The sequence below is a fragment of the Chamaea fasciata genome, unplaced genomic scaffold, assembly GCF_029207755.1.
Source record: "Chamaea fasciata isolate MVZ Bird 193981 ecotype frontalis unplaced genomic scaffold, bChaFas1.0.hap1 SCAF_20, whole genome shotgun sequence".
NCBI classification, from domain to species: domain Eukaryota; kingdom Metazoa; phylum Chordata; class Aves; order Passeriformes; family Sylviidae; genus Chamaea; species Chamaea fasciata.
The window spans coordinates 106,937-128,788 of record NW_027094105.1 but is presented as its reverse complement, the minus strand read 5'-3'; the positions used below and the strand labels follow the sequence as shown (position 1 = coordinate 128,788).

The window sequence follows — 21,852 nt, the reverse complement described above, 5'->3', positions numbered from 1 at the left end:
TTTTTCACGCGCTTGCGCCACATGCTCTCCGCCATTTTGAGCAGCTGGCACAGGCGTCTTAGCAGCCACTTTCACATTTCTCTCGACTTCTATCAATTTTAATGTATACACCATTGTCCTCCAGGTAGGTAAAACACTCCTAGAAATTTTGTCACCTCTGGAGACAGAGTCAAAGACCAGTCAGCAAACTTGCTCCCAGATTTTAACATTAAAGGCAGCATTTGTGGTGATTTCTACACCTTGGCTCTTGCAAAACTGTAATAAAGTCTCTAGAGCCTCTTCATCCTGCTCAACCCCTCTTTTACTTAAGATCAAAGTCCAGTTATTCACTATAGCTCAATCTTCTGCAGAAATGGTACCACCCATTGTTCCCAGGAGTGGTTTACCCTTTTTATGTCCTCTTTTAGACAGTCACAGCTCTCTAGCTTTTTCTTTCACACAGCTCTCTAGGCTGTATTTTTCCTCACAGCTCTGGCTGTTTCTTTTGCAGCTCTGGCTGTAGTACCTCTCCAGCTGATAGCTCTATGGCTTTTTCTTTCACAGAGCTCTCTAGGCTGTATTTGCCTCACATCTCCCAGCTGTTCCTCTCTGGTCCTCCATCTCCTTTGTATTCTCATGGCTTAGTTATCATCATCACACTGGGGTCATCATATGTTGCAGCGGTGAGAGACAGAGAAATGGCACAACACTCCGAGGTTCATGCAGCAGAGAGAGTTTCAATGGTGTGCCTTACTCATACATAGGTTATTCAAAGACTCTGCATTCGAACCTGGTTGGTTATGATTGGATACCACCCAGCTCACTGACCAATAGCTTCCTGCTTACCTTTTCGTCAGGGATTGGCTCTCAGTAGCTAAATCCCTCCTCCTTTTAGGCTTACAGACCAACTGTTTTGCAGTCATATATACTATTTCTTCACTAGCTGTAATATAGGTATTTTTATCATGCGCTGTATTTTATCTATAGTAGTTCTTTTATTTATCTGTAGTAAGTAGTCTGTTTAAAGTCTCATCAGAATCCTTCACAAACAAAATCTAAACATGGAAGGTTTCTGTGTAGTAAGAGGAGAAGCTAGAGGTGAGCAAAGAAAGGGGTTTAGCACTTTTAGCTAGTTTAAAGCTGAGTAGGTCAGCACCTGAGTAGGTCAGCACCTGCTCATACATCTCTGCAGAGGAGTCTCTGGTAGTACCTTGGGCCACTGAGTAGCTACTCCTGGAAGACAGCATCAGCAGCTGATGGATGAGATACAGTTGAATGCTCTGGGACCATGCCCCTGCTCCTGGTAAGGGCATGTGAATCTGTTTGGGAGTAGGAGAAAAACAAGATGGAGCTCCTGGAGAGGGAAACATGACTATGGGGCTTTCAAGGTGCACTTCTCTGCACACACACACACTTTCTCATTGTCATGGGTTTTGTAAAGAACATATGTCTTGGTTTTGGGAAGACAGGTATCTGCCAGGTAAAAGCTGGAGTTTCCTTTGGAATGGAGAGTGTAAACCATCCCCCCCCCCCCCCCCCCCCCCCCCTTTTTTTTTTTTCCAATTATAAATTTACAATCAGAGGCTCTTAGGCAAAGATTTGGGAAATACGAATAGCAGTTCTTTACTAGTATGTATTCCAAAGCAAACAAACCCCCCCCCCCCCAACAACTACAGCATTAATAACAAATGAAAACAGTACCGAGAACCTTGAGGGCTTTGTTTCACAAAATCCAGGGCAGTTTGGTTTCAGTGTCCCTGCAGGATCCTCAGAGCACCAAGCTGAAACAGTGGAAAAGTCCCGGGCTGGTAGCTGGGATGGCAGGGTGTCCCGGCAGGCAGGGGCAGGATGTCCCGGCAGGCAGGGGGTACAGGGTCACTCTGTAGCAAGAGGAGCAGCGCCGAGGAAGCCGAAGGTGAGGCAGGGCTGGCCCAGTTCCCGCTGGTGGCAGAGAAGGCTCAGGATTCAGGCCGAACCGGTGATAGTAGATTTCCCAGGACTGGATCCCTTTGGCCACAGTGAAACTCTTCCAGCCAGCAACCGCCCAGCCATTCTCTCTCCCCGAACGCTGAAAAAACCCGAACCTGCAGCTGCCTCAAGCTCTGTCTTTTACCTGTGTTATCTCCCCCTTCCAACTTTGGCCACCTCTTTGTTTTGGCTAAGTACTCTCGAGTACCCAACACTTGGTCTCCTTGGTAATTTATGGGGAAAAATTTGTTTAAAGAAAGAAGGAACAAATCTAACCCCCAACAACATGTTATTCTATTCCATCTGGGTGGAGCAGAATTGCTTATCTTTGCCCAAATGGGTCAGTGTCACTTATCAGATGGTGGAGTGCTACTTATCTCTCTTCATTGTTTCACTACTCCCATGGAAAGATCTTCTGCTAATGGACCCTTAAGAGCTCACCAATGACATGACACATTACATCGTACTATTGTAAGGTGCTCCACACAAGGAGGAGGAGCCAAACCACCTAGATAAAAGGAGCCACAGTGCCACTAGGTATCCAGTTTTCCACCGGATCCCTGGAGGAAGACCAGACCCATCTCACCATTACTGGACCCTTTTTCTTCAACGGGACCACCTCTACTCCAACAGAACCACATCTGCCACTCCAGGAGGGCTTACTTTGGACTGCTTCGAACACCCTGACCGACAGGGCGTCAGGTTGTATTTCTGACTCTGTCAGGGTTTTCTGGGTTTCTTGTTTGTTTGTTTGCTTGCTTATTCTTCTGTACTACAACATCTGTATTTTTATATACCTAGTAAAGAACTGCTATACCTATTCCCAAAATCTTTGCATGACAGCCTTTTAATTGCAGATTTATAATAATTTGGAAAAAGGGGGGAGGGGCTTACATTTCAAGGGAGACTCCAACCCTCCCTGGCAGATACCTGTCTATCTAAACCAAGACACTCCTGTAACTGAAAAGAAATAAACTGAGATAGGACCTAGTGAGATGGGAGATGCAAACCCTCAGATTTATTTCCTAGCACCCTGTTGACCTGCTGTGGTGGGTTGAGTGACCTCCTCATTTCTCTCACCCATAAGGTTTGGATTCTGTCTTGCAGGGCTGGAGCTGCCCTTCCTGCATGTCTGTGCAATATATGGTGAAATAAACCCGGGACCATTAGGAGCATGACACGAAGAAATCCTTCATTTCCACTGTCTGTGTCTTTCCCTGCAGTGAAGAGTTAGGACTTGGCTCTCCTGTGTCAGCTGTGGCACGGAGTCCACCAGCAGGAGCGCAGGCAGAAGAGACCCAGTTCTGCTAATAGTCAAATACAATACATGAACCAGATGAACTGTGTCCACCTGCCAGAAGATAGCCCACCCTCAAACACTACTGGAAAAAAGATGAAATGGAGGGTACTGGCACTCTAGGTGATGACCACGTGTGCAAGGCTTGACTTGGAACTGCTGTAGTGTCTTGGTACTGTGACGGTGCGGTGCCTTTCCTGGGGCTTTCGCCCTCACTGCCAGGCCAGCTCTGGCACCAACGTCGCAAAAATGTACGGTTCTGTATTTGGGAATACAGTTCCGAACTTGTGGGTCTTTACCTTAGCAGAAGATTGACCCATGCGAGAAATAAAGGGATGGAACTCCGGTGGGGAACTTCAACTGGGTTTTATTAAATGTACACAAGTCCCTTTCACCCAGGAGTCAGCCTGTCGAAGCCAACTGAACCCAGGGGTTTTCACCTTAAATTTGGGGTTGGGGAGTGGGGCGGATACAACTTGGAACCAATCCAGAACGGGAAGGGAGTGACCCTGAACTGAAATGACAAACTATAGAACAAATCATGAAACAAAGGAGGAAGGGGAACCTGGACCACACCAATCACTCAAAGTCCTCACCAGAACTTTCTAGAGATCAGGGTGAGGCTTCAAAGTGACAGGCAGGACCCAGGAGTCACATAACAATGATGGATTGATAAATAACCGGAGCAAACCATTATGGGACAATACATGGACATATGGGAAAAACCATTCTGAAACAATAAGAGACAATCAGATATATATAAAAGTGGGAAAACTTCAAAACACACCACTACATGGTACCACATGTGCTGGTGTTTTGCATACACTGTTTTGCATACAGCTCTTGGTCCACAGCAGCTAATGAAATCTAGGAACATGCCCTGTAAGAGTGGCTAAATCTGGCTTTGGGCCCATCTGCAGCTGTATCCTGGTGGGAAGTGTTGAGCAACTCTGCTGTGGTTCTAGGAGCTGAGGTTCCATCTGAGGACCTGGAACACTTGGGGAAGGAAGGGGGAAACTAGTAGTGCTGACAGCCCTGTGCTGGAAGCTCAGTCTTTTCCATGCTGTTCTATGTTGTGGCTCCATCACAGCCTACAAGGAAAGTGGGACTGGTCAGGAATTCAGTGCCTTTTAGATGGTGCCTGGATCCAACAGAAAGAGCTCCATGTGTATTGGAGTCTTCATAGACATGGATTAGACTGAAAATTACCAGTAATTACCATTTAGGGTAATAATATTAGAGAGCTTTACTAAGGTTCCCTAGCCCCACCCATCACTTGGTCTTTAAATCACTTTTCACACTTTAACTTATCACTTTTTCATGTCTTTAATACACTTTTCAGAAAAAGGTGCATGGGCTCAGTCAGCATCAGTGGGGCTGCTGGAGGTAGTCAGGGTGAGAGTAAGAGTCAGGGTGAGAGAGTAAGCACCAGGGTCTGTGCTTACAGGAACTCAAACCGGCACCGATATCTTCTGGCTTCAAAAATCCTACTTTAGGAAGAAAACTCAACCTGTAATATCCTTCGTGGTCCATTTTTGTCCCTAAACAACATTATGTTTTGTGTCTTCTCTTGGTTGGTGAGTGGCACCTCTTGGAGCTAGTCAGGCACCCTGTCACCATGTTAAACAGGTCTGAACTTCATTTCTGTTTGCTTATAGGAGTAGTGGTATCCTTTGCCTGTCTTCCAGTTGATGCCATCAGCGTAGCTCCCATGCGCACCCATCCGGTACATCCCATTCAGGTTGGAGTAATGGCAGTCATTGTACCACCACGCTCCCTTGTATTCTGTGGCACAGTTAAAGGAGCTCATGTCATTGTCATGATCTGCTGTTGAAAATGGCATGTCCCTGTGGTATGATAAAGAGTCTCCTGCAGAGAGCAAACATTCACAGTTACTGCAGTAGGCATCACAGATGGGATCCTGATGTGTCTGTGCACCCCTGCTGGGCATCAGTGGCCCTTGCTAGGTGCAAGGCAGGTTGTATAAATCCTGCTGCTTTCTTGCCCAGGTTGCCCAGGTTTCATCCTTGTCTTGGACAAAAGAAGTATCCTGAGCTCTGTCAATACACATGGAGAATTTATCTATGTCTGTGAATCAAATGGGCCAGATTATCTTCACAGTTACACAGGTGTCAGTTCTCTTGCTATGCTCAGATTCTCTACAGACACGCTGAGGTCTGAATTGCCAGACAGGGCTGCAGTGTACAAAGCCACATAAAGCCAGAGCACTGCTCTCAGGTGTTGGTTTCACTCATTCATGAATGATAGATATTGAATTTTGAAGATTTGTTTACTTTTTTTAAAAAAAACAAAACATCAGGTATTAAGAGGATGGAGTGCATGTGTTGAAGAGCACTCCAACCGTGGAAATGCCAAACCTCGTGGGCAAATGTCCCTTGCCAATGTAATCAAAAGCAGAACTTGACCTAGCTGCTGCAGAGCTGTTGGGAACGTCAGTTGAATTAGGTGCTGCTCAGGACCAGGTTCATTTGCTCTTAAACCATAGGACTGGGCTTGTAGGTTATGCTCTGAGTCTCATTTCTTTGGGTGATGGGTGTTCCCCTCCATCCCTGTACCCAGAGGTCACTCATTACCTGAGGTACCATGGCCAGTTTTAAAAAATTGACTCAAAAGGTTGCTGATACAAGGAGTGTGCATGGTACATTTCTGCATAGAAGCTTAACACTTCTGAAATGCTCTAGGAAATAGACTTTCCAAGTGAGCTGCCTCAAACTTACCAGCATTTCCATCAAGGAAGTCTCCTAGAACCAGTCTGTATTTCTCTGACTCTCCTAAAACTCTGAATGAAGCATACTTGGCAAAACAGTAGTTGTTCTCAAAGTCTCTCAGGTCAATGCGGAGTTCACAGGGTCCTAGAAGAGAAGATGGACAAGAGTGGTGCAGGGCGGATGGTGAGTATGCCACTGGATTTTAGGGTAGAGAGTTTAAGGAGCTATGAGCTAACTTGAGAGGAGCTGTTTGTGAGATTTTGATTTATTTAAAATTCCTGCACAGCCTCCTATACCTTTAATAGTTTTCTAGGGAAGCACTTTTTCAGATATGATATTGGCTGGTCATGGACAGGAGTCCTGCACACAGCTGTAACTCCAAGGCTATGTGTGAACCAGATGATGCCATCACAACCAGTCCAAGTAGGAAGATGTGTTGGCCTTTCTCCAGGGTATATCATGTAGCCAGCTCATTCTCTTCCCTGACTTCTAGTTTCATTTTTTTAAAGAGTGCAATTTTCTGTAAGCAATGGGCTGCAAGAGCCTGCGTCCTGTTTGGGATTAACAGTGGGCATCTCAGATGAATATGAGGAGCTCAGAGGTCTACAATGGCCCACTGTGGTACAGGGGTTGGACTCTCATGGCCTCAGCCCGGGAGAGAGGCAGACCTTACCCAGAGATGTGAGGAAGTGAATGTTGTCATTCCCCATCCAGAACTCTGTCAGCTGGTTGCCAAAACCTCGCTTGTATGAATCCCAGTCTCGCAAGAAGTTCACTGATCCGTCCCAGCGCCTCTGAAAAACCTGAAAGAGACCCTCAGTCCCACCAGCCCATCCCTCACTCAAAAGCATCCACAGCACCTGGAGGACACGCTCACCATGGTAAATGCTTTCCCTGCATCAGGACACTCCTGATGGATGTGTCTGGGAAGCAAACCCCACAAGAATCCCTCTCTCAAGGATCTCCTCCATATGCCCTTGGAAATGAGGAGGAAATGATTTGCTGATTTAAGCATGGAGTGGACCTGTGGCTCTCAGCCTGCTTCCAGGGACAAGTCCTGGAGGAATCCCCTGGGTCCTGAAGGATTCACTCTGGCTTGCAGACATGAACCTCAGCTGTGTGTTTATATTTTTGAGCCATCTTTTGCAGCCTTAGCAAGAATCACTGTAGGAAGATGTAAACCTCCCTCTCCTCATCCTACTCACAATCCATCCCCCACCATCTGTATCCATGTCGCAGAAGACGGTGGTGGCATTGCAGTCTTGGGGGTAGATTGTGTACCAGCCACTCAAAACCTTCCCTTTGGCCAACAGTTCTTGGCAGTTCCCAGGTTCTGTGCAAACCAAAGAGATCAAGTGGAAAGAGTTATAATATGTTTACTGATCCAGGGAGCACATCAGCCTTGAGCCTTTGAGCCCTTCAGCACCCAGCTGGCTCTTTGTACTGCAGGATCCTAATGTAGAGCTGCTGGGAACCAAACCTGCCATGGCTTCTGTGCCCATAGGTTGCAGGGGAGAGGAGCACCTTCTAAGAAAGAGATGGTGTAAGGTGCTGGCACTCCTCTCATCTGCAATGAGTTTTGGGGGTCTGGATAATGGAGCTGCTATGAAAAGGATGACAAACTCATGATCCAGGGATTTGTCCCAGCTCCAGAATGTATGCAGGGCACAGAGAGTGGGTAGTTGACAGCAAAAGAGTTAGTGACACAGAGAGACAGCTCCCTGTGATGCAGTGAACAGTGTTCAGCTCATGCTCCATGAATCATGGAATCATCCATGGTTTGGGTTGGAAGGAACCTTAAAGCTCATCTCATTCCACACTCTGCCATGGGTGGGGACACCTTCCACTAGACCAGGTTGCTCCAAGCCCCATCCAAACCTGGCCTTGGACACTTCCAGGGATGGGCAGCCACAGTTTCTCTGGCCAACCTGAGCCAGGGTCTTACCATCTTCTGAGCAAAGAATCATCTCCTAATATCTAATCTAAATGTCTCCTCTTTTTAGCTGTAAATCGTTCCCCAGTGTCTTGTCCCTGCCCAAGTAAAAAAAATCACTCTCCAGCTTTTTTATAAACACCCGCTAAGTACTGGAAGGCCACATTGATGTCTCCCCAAGACACACAATGCTTTTGAATATGTACATTTATATATATGTATACATACATGTACACATCTTATGTATAATTTTTTCCCACCAAGAAACTATACCTGCTGACGGAAGTTCAGATTCACAGGTGACTGAATGGTCCCTATCAGACATCCCAGCCTACAGCTGCATCGGTACCTGTTGTAGGGAAAGCCTTGGTGGGATAATCAGAGACAGTGGTGCTGGTGGTGCAGGTGTCCCAGTGTGCTGTGTATGATACATGGATACACAGCTGTACCAGGCTGTCTTGTGATCTCCCTAGCAGGAAGGTGGTCCTGGACTTGGTCTTTTCCTTTTTCTTCCTATTAGTCATAAATTTTTCATGCCCACAGAAGTGTCTGGGGCAGCAAGGGACCAGTTCAGTAGCATCCCAACATGTCAGATGTTACAGCAGCTTTGATCTGTCTGAGCCTTTACATGTTATTGTGGCCCTACAGCACCCAGCTGTAGCCAGAGCAGGTTGTAGCTCTCTTTGAACTTTAGCTCATGGAGACAGATGGGGGAACTGAAAATTGTTTGGTTTATTTTTCTTCTTTTTTTCCAGTGAATAAGTTGATCTGAGCACTATAACACACATGAACTCCACAAGTACTAAAGGTGTAGGAGTAGTAGGAGTGCAAGTGTAGGAGTATAACTGCCTTCGAAGTAGGCACATGTCCATACAGCGGACATGTAGTGGTTTCATATCAGAAATCAGGACACCAAGTCTGTGAAAAACTCAAACAAACCTCCAGGACACACGGAGTACAGGATATCTAAGTAGTGCTCAGAGGACATGACTTTCTCAGCATGACTGGAGTACAGAGTAGACTCACAGAAGCTGCATGTATCTGTGAGAAGCAAAGGTAACAGAGATATTTCCTTGCTCCATCCTTCAGTGTTACTCTGAACTTGTTTCTATTCCTCTCCTGTCCTGACTTCTAGTGCACGTAGTCCACCACCATCCACTCTGCAAAGCTGACCAGTGTTGTGAAGACCTAGGATGAAACTTACTCCATATTTCTGGAAATCCAGGCTCTCCTTTTGTTCCTGTTGGACAAACAACACCATCAATTGCTCTCCACCTTTCACACCCAGCGCTCCCCTACCCCAGTACTTGACATTTGCCAAGACAAATCCTGCTGCACTGGAGAGCTGTGATATTAGAGGAAATGGTTGGCTTATCTGCACCAGGCAAATAAAAGGCATAGAGAGACCAGGCCAGAAGAGTTGCTCAATGCAGCTTACATTGAGCTTACTGCTACCAAGCCCACCAGAGGAGACTCACCAGCCTATCTGCACAGACACAGGGAAGCACAGAGGGTCAAGCGGGAAGGCAAGTCACAAACCCCTGGAACTACAGCAATGACACTCAGCTGCTTTAGACACTGGGAAGAGCTCTCCAGGTTGACCAGGAGGTACATGGGCACTGGGGAGAAGCACTATATACATATATACACACATACATGTGTATATAAATATATATGCACAATGAGCAGCATCTTTGCCTCTTGTCCTGGGTTGAAGTATATTCTATCACCATCTTCAAGAACTGTTGAAACCAGGTGAGGCAGTGCTCCCTGCCTCCTCCACTCTGGCTTATCTTCTGTTAATGGGCCATCAGCACCTTTGCTACACAGCTCACAGATAACCCCCTCCTGGACTACCTCCTGTTAATGGGCCCATCAGGCCTTATCACATGACTCACCATCCCATTGTGGGATGCTCCGCCCAGAGGGAGAAACCAAGCATTCCAGCCTGGATATAAGCTGAGACTCTGAACACCAGAGCAGCGCTTACCCACTGGATTCCCAGAGGACCCGAGCTACCAGACCTTTCTACAGGATCACTGCTTCAAGAAGACCACCTCATCTGGACTGCTTCCATCACTACGCTCAAGTTGTATTCTGACTCTGTCAGTGGTCTTTTGTATTATTGCATCTATTTTATTTTACTTTCTTTCTTTTTTTTTTTTTTTTCCTATTAAATTGTATCTCTGACTTGGAGCCTCTCATTTGTTTTGTCTTCAAACTACTACATTTTTTGGCGCCCAACGTGGGGCACAAGACACTGAGAAAAGTCAAAATTACAATTTTGTATTGAAGAAGACACCTGTTCGCTATGATGCTCAACATGCTTACATGTGTCTTATATCTACCTCTCTATATTTTTCCACAACTGGGGTACTATCTGTCAGTCTTAATGCTTCTGCGTAGACCAGGGTATGGTACTAAAATTGCTTTAGTGGTCTATTATGTCCATTGCTTGATAAACTCCGAGGCAATGAACATTATTCAGAATATACACCCACTTTTGTTTTCTTGTTCTGGTCTAGGATGCTACATCTGGGGCCTCAACAATCTCACCCAGCCCCTGTGGGGAGGGGTGAAGAATGATTTTTTCCAGCTTTTCAGGCATGACACAGCAGTTTTTGAAAATATGGAATACCCTCTGGATACCAAGGACAGCATGATGTTGTTGTTAGTCCTGCTTTGTCTTCTCTGCACGGCCCGCACCATGCTTAGAATCAAAACACTACATGGTGTGATACAGCGTGTTCTGAAGGAAGAGGAAGAGGGAAAAAGAAGCAGAGCAACAATATGAGTGTCTACACAGAGTGTCACAGAGGCGAAAGGAACCAAAGGCAAAGCAACAGTGTCCTCATCTACACAAACCGTCACAGAGGAGAAAGAAGCCAAAAGTGAGGCAACAGTGTCCACATCTACGCAGACTGTCACAGAGGAGAAAGGGACTAAGGGTGCCATCAGCATCTCCACACAAACCATCACCGAACCGGAACAGCCTAAACCAGTAGCAGTTGCCCCCGTTCAGAAGAAGAAATCAAGGACCAAATCAGTCCGCATAGTGACTGATGAGGGTGCAGCAAGACCTTCACAATCAGCAGAAGAGACAGAGCCAAAAATCGTCACTCGCTCTCTATCTCTGGGTGAGCTGCGTGACCTGCGAAAGGAATTCACCCGCCAGACCAACGAGTCCATCCTGACCTGGCTGCTCCGCATCTGGGACGCTGCAGCCAATGACACCATTCTGGATGGAAGTGAGGCCAGGCAACTGGGATCGTTGTCCCGAGATGTGGTCATTGACCAGGGGATTGGGAAAAGCCAAGAACCTCTCAGCCTCTGGCAGCGACTGCTAACAAGTGTGAAGGATAGATACCTTTGTAAAGAAGACCTCCAAGTGCACCAAGGAAAATGGAACACAATAGAACAAGGTATCCGATGCCTGAGGGAATTGGCTGTGTTGGAAATCATTTTTTCAGAAGATGAGAGATTTCCTAAAAACCCAGATGGTGTCCAGTGCACATCACGGATGTGGTTGAAATTTGCACGGCTTGGACCCGAGATGTACTCACGTTACCTGGCAACACTGCAATGGAGGGAAAGTGAGGACAGGGTAGGTGTCTTGGCTAATAAACTAAGAATTTACGAAGACACTGTCACTGCTCCAGTTCGTACCCATGTCTCGTCTGTGGAAACAAGACTAGCTGAGCAAGTCCGGAACTTGATTGAAGAAGGCCATCAGAAACTGAAAAAAGAACTTAAAGAAGAAATTTACCATATCCAGCCAGAACCAATGAGAGTCTCTGCCATTAGGAGCAGGCGCTCCCCAGCCAGGGAGAGAGGATACACACCACGAGGTAACCTCTGGTCTTTTCTTCGGGAGCATAGAGAAGACATGAGGAAGTGGGATGAAAAACCCACCTCCTCCTTAGCAGCCCGGGTATGTGAACTGAAAAAAGAAACACCTACCACAAAGAGCCCATCTAGAATCAATGTTGCTCCGGTCTCTCGTGCACAGAACTCCAGACGGTACAGGAATGACAATATGACTGATCCTCTTGAAGGAACCTCAGAAACATATTTACAAGAAGAGAGCAATGTATGCCATGACCAAGAATAGGGGGGCCCTGCCTCTAGCCAGGTAGAGGAAAGGGACAATCGGATCTACTAGACTGTGTGGATCCGATGGCCTGGAACATCTGACCCACAAAGATATACGGCTCTGGTTGATACCGGTGCTCAGTGTACTCTGATGCCATCAAGGTACGTGAGAGCAGAACCCATTTCCATTTCTGGGGTGACAGGAGGATCCCAGAAGCTGACTGTACTGGAAGCTGAAGTAAGTCTAACTGGGAAAGAATGGCAGAAACACCCCATTGTGACTGGTCCAGAGGCCCCATGCATTTTGGGCATAGACTATCTCAAAAATGGGTATTTCAAAGACCCAAGAGGATACCGCTGAGTTTTTGGCATAGCTGCTCTAGAGACAGAAGGCATCAGACAACTGAGTACCTTGCCTGGACTCTCAGACGACCCCTCTGCTGTGAGACTACTGAAAGTTAAAAAACAACAGGTGCCGATCGCCCAAGCAACAGTGCACCGTAGGCAATATCGCACCGACAGAGACTCTGTGGTCCCCATCCATAAAATGATTCGTGAGCTGGAGAGTCAAGGGGTGGTAAGCAAGGCTCGTTCACCCTTTAATAGCCCTATATGGCCCGTGCGTAAGTCCAGTGGAGAATGGAGACTGACAGTGGATTACCGTGGCCTGAATGAAGTCACACCACCACTGAGCGCTGCCGTACCAGACATGTTGGAGCTTCAGTATAAGCTGGAATCCAAAGCAGCAAAATGGTATGCGACCATTGATATTGCAAATGCCTTTTTCTCCATTCCTCTGGCAGCAGAATGCAGGCCTCAGTTTGCCTTCACCTGGAGGGGCGTGCAGTACACCTGGAATCGACTGCCCCAGGGGTGGAAGCACAGTCCCACCATTTGCCATGGACTGATCCAGGCTGCACTGGAGAAGGGTGAGGCTCCAGAACACCTGCAATACATTGATGACATTATCGTGTGGGGAAACACCGCAACAGAAGTCTTTGAGAAGAGAGAGAAGATCATTCAGATTCTCCTGAAGGCCGGCTTCGCCATCAAGAGGAGCAAAGTCAAGGGACCTGCTCGAGAGATCCAGTTCCTGGGAGTGAAGTGGCAAGATGGACGGCGTCAGATTCCCACTGAAGTCATCAATAAGATCACTGCAATGTCTCCACCGACCAACAAGAAGGAAACACAAGCTTTCCTAGGTGCCATAGGCTTCTGGAGGATGCACATTCCCGAGTATAGCCAAATCGTGAGCCCTCTCTACCTGATCACCCGCAAGAAGAACGATTTCCACTGGGGCCCAGAACAGCAGCAAGCTTTCGCCCAGATCAAGCAGGAAATCGCTCATGCGGTAGCCCTTGGCCCAGTCAGGACGGGATCAGAAGTGAAGAATGTGCTTTACTCTGCAGCTGGGAGCCATGATCTGTCATGGAGCCTTTGGCAGAAGGTGCCAGGTGAGACTCGAGGACGACCACTGGGATTCTGGAGCCGAAGCTACAGAAGATCCGAAGCCAACTACACTCCCACAGAGAAGGAAATCTTAGCCGCCTATGAAGGAATCCAAGCTGCCTCAGAGGTGATTGGTACTGAAGTACAGCTGCTTCTGGCACCTCGACTACCGGTGCTGGGGTAGATGTTCAAGAGAAAAGTTCCTACCACACATCACGCCACCGACACCACGTGGAGCAAATGGATCGCCCTGATCACGCAGCGCGCCCGTATTAGAAACCTGAATCGCCCTGGAATTCTGGAAATTATAACAAACTGGCCTGAAGGTGAGACCTTTGGATTATCCTCTGAAGAAAAAGAGGAGCAAGTGACACGGGCCGAGGAAGCCCCACCATATAACAAGCTACCAGAAAGTGAGAGACAATATGCCCTTTTCACCGACGGTTCCTGCCGAATTGTAAGTGCTAACCAGAAATGGAAAGCTGCTGTATGGAGCCCCACACGACGAGTTGCACAAGCTACCAAGGGAGAAGGTGGATCGAGTCAGGTCGCAGAGCTTAAAGCTGTCCAGCTGGCTTTGGATATTGCTGAACGAGAGAAGTGGCCGAGGCTCTATCTCTACACTGACTCATGGATGGTAGCTAATGCTCTGTGGGGATGGCTGGACCGCTGGAGAAAGGCCAACTGGCAGCGCAGAGGGAAACCCATCTGAGCTGCTGAGATTTGGCAGGACATCGCCACCCGAGTAGAAAGGCTGACCGTGAAAGTTCGACACGTGGATGCGCACGTACCCAAGAGTCAGGCTAATGAAGAACATCATAACAACGAGCAGGTAGATCGAGCTGCCAAGGTGAAAGTATCTCAGGTTGATCTAGACTGGCAGCACAAAGAAGAATTATTCCTAGCTCGTTGGGCTCATGATGCCTCTGGTCATCAAAGGAGAGATGCAACATATCGATGGGCTCGTGACCGAGGGGTGGACATTACTATGGACAGCATCTCCCAGGCTATCCATGACTGCGAGACCTGTGCTGCGATCAAACAGGCCAAGCGAGTAAAGCCTCTGTGGTATAGCGGACGATGGTCAAAGTATAAGTATGGGGAAGCCTGGCAAATTGACTACATCACCCTTCCCCAAACCCGCCAAGGCAAGCGCTACGTGCTCACCATGGTGGAAGCAACCACTGGATGGCTGGAGACCTACTCTGTGCCTCATGCTACTGCCCGGAACACCATCTTGGGCCTGGAAAAGCAGGTCCTGTGGAGACATAGCACCCCTGAGAGAATTGAGTCAGACAACGAGACTCATTTCAAGAATGGCCTCATAAGCACTTGGGCCAGAGAACACGAAATCAAATGGATATACCATATCCCATACCATGCACCAGCTGCCGGGAAGGTGGAACGCTGCAATAGACTGCTTAAAACTACCCTTAAGGCACTTGGTGGAGGGACCTTCAAAAATTGGGAACTGAACTTAGCGAAGGCCACCTGGATGGTCAATACCCGAGGGTCCATCAATCGAGCTGGTCCTGCCCAGTCTGAATCCTTGCATACAGTGGATGGAGATAGGGTCCCTGTGGTACACATGAAAGGTATGTTAAGAAAGACTGTTTAGATTAATCCCACCTCGGGCAAGGGCAAACCCATACGTGAGGTTATCTTTGCACAAGGACCTGGTTACACTTGGTGGGTGATGCAAAAGAATGGGGACACCCACTGTGTACCACAAGGAGACCTTATTTTAAGTGAGAACTGTGTGTAGAATTTCATTATATATATATATGTGTGTGTGTGTAGTTTAAGGAAGGTATTGATTTAGGATGATGTAGATGGTAATAGAATAAGGGGTGGATAATGTCCTGGGTTGAAGTATATTCTATCACCATCTTCAAGAACTGTTGAAACCAGGTGAGGCAGTGCTCCCTGCCTCCTCCACTCTGGCTTATCTTCTGTTAATGGGCCATCAGCACCTTTGCTACACAGCTCACAGATAACCCCCTCCTGGACTACCTCCTGTTAATGGGCCCATCAGGCCTTATCACATGACTCACCATCCCATTGTGGGATGCTCCGCCCAGAGGGAGAAACCAAGCATTCCAGCCTGGATATAAGCTGAGACTCTGAACACCAGAGGGGCGCTTACCCACTGGATTCCCAGAGGACCCGAGCTACCAGACCTTTCTACAGGATCACTGCTTCAAGAAGACCACCTCATCTGGACTGCTTCCATCACTACGCTCAGGTTGTATTCTGACTCTGTCAGTGGTCTTTTGTATTATTGCATCTATTTTATTTTACTTTCTTTCTTTTTTTTTTTCCTATTAAATTGTATCTCTGACTTGGAGCCTCTCATTTGTTTTGTCTTCAAACTACTACACCTCTCTAGGGCTGTTGGACCTGGCATGATCTATTTCCTGCTGACATCTGTTTTAGGGTGTAGATGTCCAAATGGTGATACTGACACAAGACATGTCTCTGTTGGAACCAGCTGCTCTGCCTGCTGCTGCCCAGCCCATGAAGTTGTGTACTGACAGTTTGTGCCAGTGAGTCCCATTGGGCTGGGATACATGGGATAGGAGTGGGTAAGTGTGGGAAGCAGGACGAAATGCATCTTGGAAAGGCAGAGTTTCAAGTCCCATTAGGGGAATGGCTGCTGCTGATGCAGGGCTTTAGCTAGCAGTTTGGGAGCAGCAGTGACAACTGGAGCACTAGAACCATCTGGCAGGCCAGCAGTGTTGGACCCAGTGATTGCCAGCCAAACTCCAGAGTGGGAAGCCACAGTGCAGATTGTGCTCATGGTGGGTGCATGTGGCCCTCACATGCAGGATGATGGTGCAAGGGTAAAAACCAATGTTTCCCTAATACCTTATTGCTAGTGCTGGTAGAGACACGTTCCTCTGGCTGCAACTGAATTTCATTTGAGCCTCTGCATTTTGCCATAGCATGGGAATGTTAAGACCTCTGCCCAAATCTGGTTGGTCCCTCAGCCCTGTGGCTTCTGCAGCTGATGGTGCCAGGTGGCAGCACCATCTGGTGCTGCCAGACCTGCCGGGGCTGAGGGCAGCACCTGTTGCTGAACACCTGGTTGGGGAGCAGGACTACCTAAAGCACCTAGGCCAGGGCAGAGCGTATGATGAGATATAATTGTCACCAAACAGTCCCATCCAGTCTCTATAACTGCTCCCATCTGGTGTATTATACCAGAACAGCACAGGGTGGAAGTTCACAAAGTAGCTCACATGATAAGTTCAGCACAGAATAATTCACCTTTCAGACCTGGGAAGCCAGGCTCTCCAGCTGCTCCTACAAAACACAAGAGGAAAATGCTCATCACAGACTATCCAATGCAAATTAATTACTATGCCTCCACAAATGGCTGCTCCAGCCCCTCCGTATGTCCCAAATGTACAGGAGAGGCTTTCAAGAGGTGCAAAACTACAGTGCTTGGCTGAGTGTCCCAGGTGGTGCTGCTGCCTCAGCCTGGCTGCTCTCTTGGTCAGCATTATCTCTGAGGAACAGCAGGAAGAGCAGGCTACAAATGAGAGAGAACTGCTGCTCCATCTCTTGGAATGTGTGGGGGATTCACAGTTCCATTTCAGTGACTTTTTGTAGGGGCTTTCTGTTTACAATCAGGCATTTTTGAGATTTCCATCAGTAGGGTTTGTCAGGGTTTTCAGTGGGTTTGTCCATCTCCTGCTGGCATTTCAGTTCAAGTCTTGGGTGTTTTTGGCCAGGAAATACCTTCATATTCAGCATAGAAAAGGGATGCCTTCCCTGCTAGTCTGTACACTGCTGCTCAGTTCTTACTGTTCCCATGTGCTGGCAGCTGGGTTCTTTAGAAAAGACACTTTTCCAGTATTTTCAGCACATGTCTGGCTGAAGGTCCTAAGCAAGCTTGGGTGGTGAAAGCCAGTTTCTCAACAGACATTGTCATCTTCAGGTGTTCATCCTATTACAAAGGAAACCTCATCCTGTGCCATTGTTTGATCCCGTTCTTGTGATCAAGTGGGCACTGCACACTGAGTCGAAGGGTGGAGGCTGCTGAAAGCAGTGATGTGCTTAGGCCTGAGCAGCAGGTCTAAGCCAGAGTTGACTCACAAGATGGATCCTGGGCATTGTGTGACTAACACCATCAGTATTATTTACCAAAAAATAGATGACAAAGATGCTTATGCTAGCTGTTTATAACCTTCTGTAGCTATTTGCAAACAATGTATCATTTTAGGAAACTTTGCCAACTGACAAGAATAGAGGCTTGTTTGTAGGATATTTTAGGGGAAAATCCTCCCATTCAAGGTCTGGGCTTTGGCCAAACACTGGCTACGGCTAAGTGGGAAGCATGCCATCAGATCCAGGTTTCAGTGCTAAAAATATAATCAAGTCACTTTGACTTGCTGATTTGGGCCTATAAACACTGGATTCCCTTTTAGGGCAAATACAGAGACCTCATATACTGGTGGACGCACCACGCAGGATTTTCCCAATTGCCAGGAACGGTTCTCCAGGTCCTCACTGCAAAATGGGGCACCCCAGCAACTTTAACTCTGGATGATAGTAAAGTATTTAGGCAATTGGTGATGTATCTTTCTCCATCACTATCCTGCCTCTCCTGTAGTAATGATTAGGTGCATTACGTTGCTGATTTTCGCTTGTTGCCAAAGCCAAGCATGTAGTTTTATTGAATGTTTCTTTTGTGTTGCCTTTATATTCATAGTAAAATAAGACCATTCTTTCCTTTTGTGTCTGCGTTCTTTTAATCGCCCCTGTCAATTGGCAGAAAAAGCACTCGGCATAGTGCCTCTGCATCAGGCCTCTGGGCTGAAGCTCTACATAGAGCTGAAAAGCTTCTCAGAGCTGGGGGTCATTTGGGCAGGCTTGTTGTGTTGGAGGCAGGTTAGGGTAGGAGTGGGAAATGGGAATTTTAGGGTCAGTGGGAAATTTTGAGAAGAGTGGTGTCTTCTTCTCTGTTGTAGTCCCACTCAAGGACACTGTTTCTAGTGCTCACTCCATGCAAGAGCCATACCCCCATATCAGGCTTTTCCTCGGCTACTTCAGCACCGTTTCTTAGCGCATGGCCAGCCCTGCAGCTCATCTCTGTAGAACTACCAATGCATGTCTGAGCCTGGGGGTGTTTATGGATTACAGCTGCAAATGTTGCACATTACCTTTTGCACCAGGTGGTCCTGCTTTCCCAGGGAATCCCTGCTCTCCCATTTCTCCTGCGAAGAGACACATTTTTAATGTGGTCGTTGCAAACTGACCAAAGGGGGGAGTCACAGAAGCCTGGGCAACTGGGCCTTGGCTTTCACAGGAACAAGGGAGCCAACTTAATCAGATTCAGTCTTGCAACATCTTTTACCTTACTCTTTCTTTCCTATTGAAGCCGTACTAGACTGGTACTGCCACTGAAAGTCTTAATTTGCACTTCACATATGAATTCTTATGAGCTTTGATACATCATGGAGCCAGTACATGGATTTTGCTGTGGTGGATCAGCTTGGTCAGCTGATGTGATTCACCTTCTCTGAGTTGCCTATGAAAACTCTGAAGAAGCCCCATCTCCCTTGCTCCCTGGAATAGGAGTTACAAGTATATTTCCCACACTGTTCCCCAGAAAACAGGCAGGAGTATTTCAGCCGCCTTCCCACTCAGATTGTTCAATACAGACTCAGAAAATAAATGGATTCTTTTCTTTCTTTTTTGTCTTTTCTTTTTTTAGAAGAAACAAATTAAACACTTCACACCCCCAGATCACTTCAGATTTGTGACAGGACTCAAGGAAGAAACAGGTCACTCCATGTGTACCAGTGTATGTCTAATTGGGGTGTGTTCCACCCCAATTCTCCAGTTCCTCACAGCAGCCAGTGCCAGGCCAGCCACTGCTCCAGCCTCAGTTTGCTTCCCCTACCTAAAGCAACAAAACCATCTCATATCACAGTGCTCATCACTGGCTTTGGGGGCCTTACCTTTTGTTCCTGGGAGACCTGGTTCTCCTTTTGGGCCAGAGACACCTGGGATCCCTGGACATCCCTGAAGAATGGCAAGTCGGTCAGCATCACCCAGTCCCACTATTCTCACCTCTGAAAAATGAAGACAGTCTTTGTGGAGATTATTAGGGCTCTGAAATATCTTGGAGATGAAAGCAAATCCTTTGAAGTTGAGGAACAATGCAATCAAAAGCAACGAGTATGGAAGTTTTGGGGTGTTTTATGGGTTGAAAGATGGCATTGAGGATCTCACATATTAGAGGAGCCAGACTCTGCATCTCTCTGGCTTCAGGAGAGTTCAGTAGGAGAGGAGGCTGATATATATGACATTGCATGCATGACAAATATACTGTAATTAATAAAACAAAAGCTGAGGGGTGCCCCAAAGGGGTATTGATAGCAGAGTAAGTGACACTGATGAACGATGGACAGTAAGGATAAGGGTTCTTCTGAATTTCCTGATGGCAGGCCTGTTTGAAATTGCCCCATGGCCTTCCTGAGGAATACAGTCAGAACACTGTGCTGTGCAGCATCTCCAGGCTGATCCCTGTATTCGTCTGTATCCTTTGGTAACTGCACCAAGGCCCTACTAACAAAAAACCCAAACCAGGGGGAAAACCTTACCGGAGACTGTCTGTTCCTAGAGACTCCACTGGTGAGGCAACAATGTTACATCACTAGCTGGAGCCAATAGCTTTTTTAAGCAGCTGCTGAGATTTTAGCCTGCCCCTTACTCTCCTCCCACTGGCAGATGAATTTAAAAAAGCATAGAAGGAAAAAAACCCATATGCTACTTCTCCCCTCCCTTCCCAGCCCCCTTCTGCTATCAGGGAAGATGAAAAAGGCTGTTTCAGTGAGATGGCAGTAAGATTTGTGCTCTACTCACCTGAGCAGGTGTCCTCAGCATCACAAATAGTCACTCTTAGGCTGAGCAGTACCAAGAGGGCTGGGGCTGCTGTCCCCATGGCCAGCGCTGCTCTGTGTGAAGCTCTCCTCAGCCACGTCCCGGGTGCTGTGGTCAGCACTGACCCATCCAAGCATTTCATATCTAACAAACAGCCTCTGTGTAAGCTCCACCTCTGCACTTGCCCAGTAGCTGCTCTCCGGTCTGGGGCCTGGCTGGGTCTCAAGCTGTTTTGCAGATAAGCTGCTTTCCAAAATCTGATCCAAAAGTTCTTGCCTGGCTGCCCCAGCTTGCCTCACCTCTGTCTTCTGCAAGTTTTGGATGTTGTTCCCTTCTCATATTGTGTTTCTAGAGAAAATGAACCAGCAAAACAGTATTTACCTAAGTGTAGACAGCTCCCCTCATCCTGCCTGCTGGTAGCCCTTTATGAAGAATGAAACTTACTGTGTAGATGGGGAAACTGAGGCACTCGGAGTGAAAAGCTCAAGGTCAGCTGAGACCAGTGGCAGAGAGGTGCTACACAGCCTGGCTCACACTCCAGTGCTCTTCCTGCCTGGCAGCCCAACACCACTTCTCAGCCCTTCAGGCTTCCATTTGTATGTGATTCATGAATGACAGAGTTCAAACTCAGACAAGCATAGGTAGACAGATCATGTTTGATTTCCAGCCCTGCCCCCCCCCCCCCCCCCCCCAACCCCCGAGCTGTTCGTTGTACTAGAGAGCAGGATTTCTGTTTTCTTTCACCCTGTGCCTTGCTCAATTGTGACAGTGTTACTTAGAGGTCCAATCAGATTTACCAAGTCTGAACCCCATATTATTTTCAGACCCAGAGCCTGTAAAGTTTATGAATTTTGGTAGAGGGCAGAACTTAAGTTTTTCCTTCTTATTGTTACATCCCAGCTCAGAGCAGACTGATTTCTTGGAGATTTTCACCAGGATATCAGAGGCAGAACACAGCTCCCCCTCAAGCACTTCTATCATAAGATGCCTCTAACAGCCCAACCTCCAATGATACATGACAGTTGAATGTTAAACAAATGGAAGAAGGTGAGGGAGACAGAAGTATTTGATTGTCACCTAAATTTTGTGTCCCCCATGTAGCCCAGACATACACTCATACACATACGCCTATTCACATATGTAATAATGTAAAATAATAACCCAGTAGATATTGCAGTCATTTTAGTTCCTAAGAAATGATTCAATGCACACCTTACTTTCTTTCTCCCATCTGGAAAATTTGCAGAAAAATCAGAGGAATTGGGACAAGATGGGCTGCATTCAAACTTGGGTTTTGATTTATATGGGAAAAACATCTCACTTGTGGCAACTGCTGTGTTGCAGTTCTTGGGGAAAAATGAGATCAGGTTCTTCCTTCCTTCAGGGGGAAGCCTCCCAGAAGGAAAGAGAAAAAGGGTTGGCAGGTGCTAGGGAGGGAGAAATCCATGCAGGGCAGCTCTAGGGTGACTGGGAACTGTGAACCTCTTTTCTCATCTGTGCAGCCTGTGCTG

At 47.3% G+C, this 21,852-nt stretch overlaps 1 protein-coding gene across 1 annotated transcript; it reads right to left on the bottom strand.

The window, feature by feature from the left end:
• Positions 1–4,644: 4,644 nt before the first annotated feature.
• LOC136299483 (ficolin-1-like) lies at positions 4,645–20,402 on the bottom strand. The gene is made up of 9 exons (XM_066201148.1): positions 20,324–20,402; positions 19,417–19,548; positions 18,616–18,669; positions 16,718–16,753; positions 9,111–9,146; positions 7,179–7,306; positions 6,647–6,788; positions 5,983–6,117; positions 4,645–5,113 (listed from the first exon to the last, which is right to left on the bottom strand). Exons 1-9 carry the CDS (start codon positions 20,400–20,402, stop codon positions 4,866–4,868), a joined length of 990 nt encoding a protein of 329 aa, XP_066057245.1. The 3' UTR covers positions 4,645–4,865.
• Between the last annotated feature and the right edge of the window lie 1,450 nt (positions 20,403–21,852).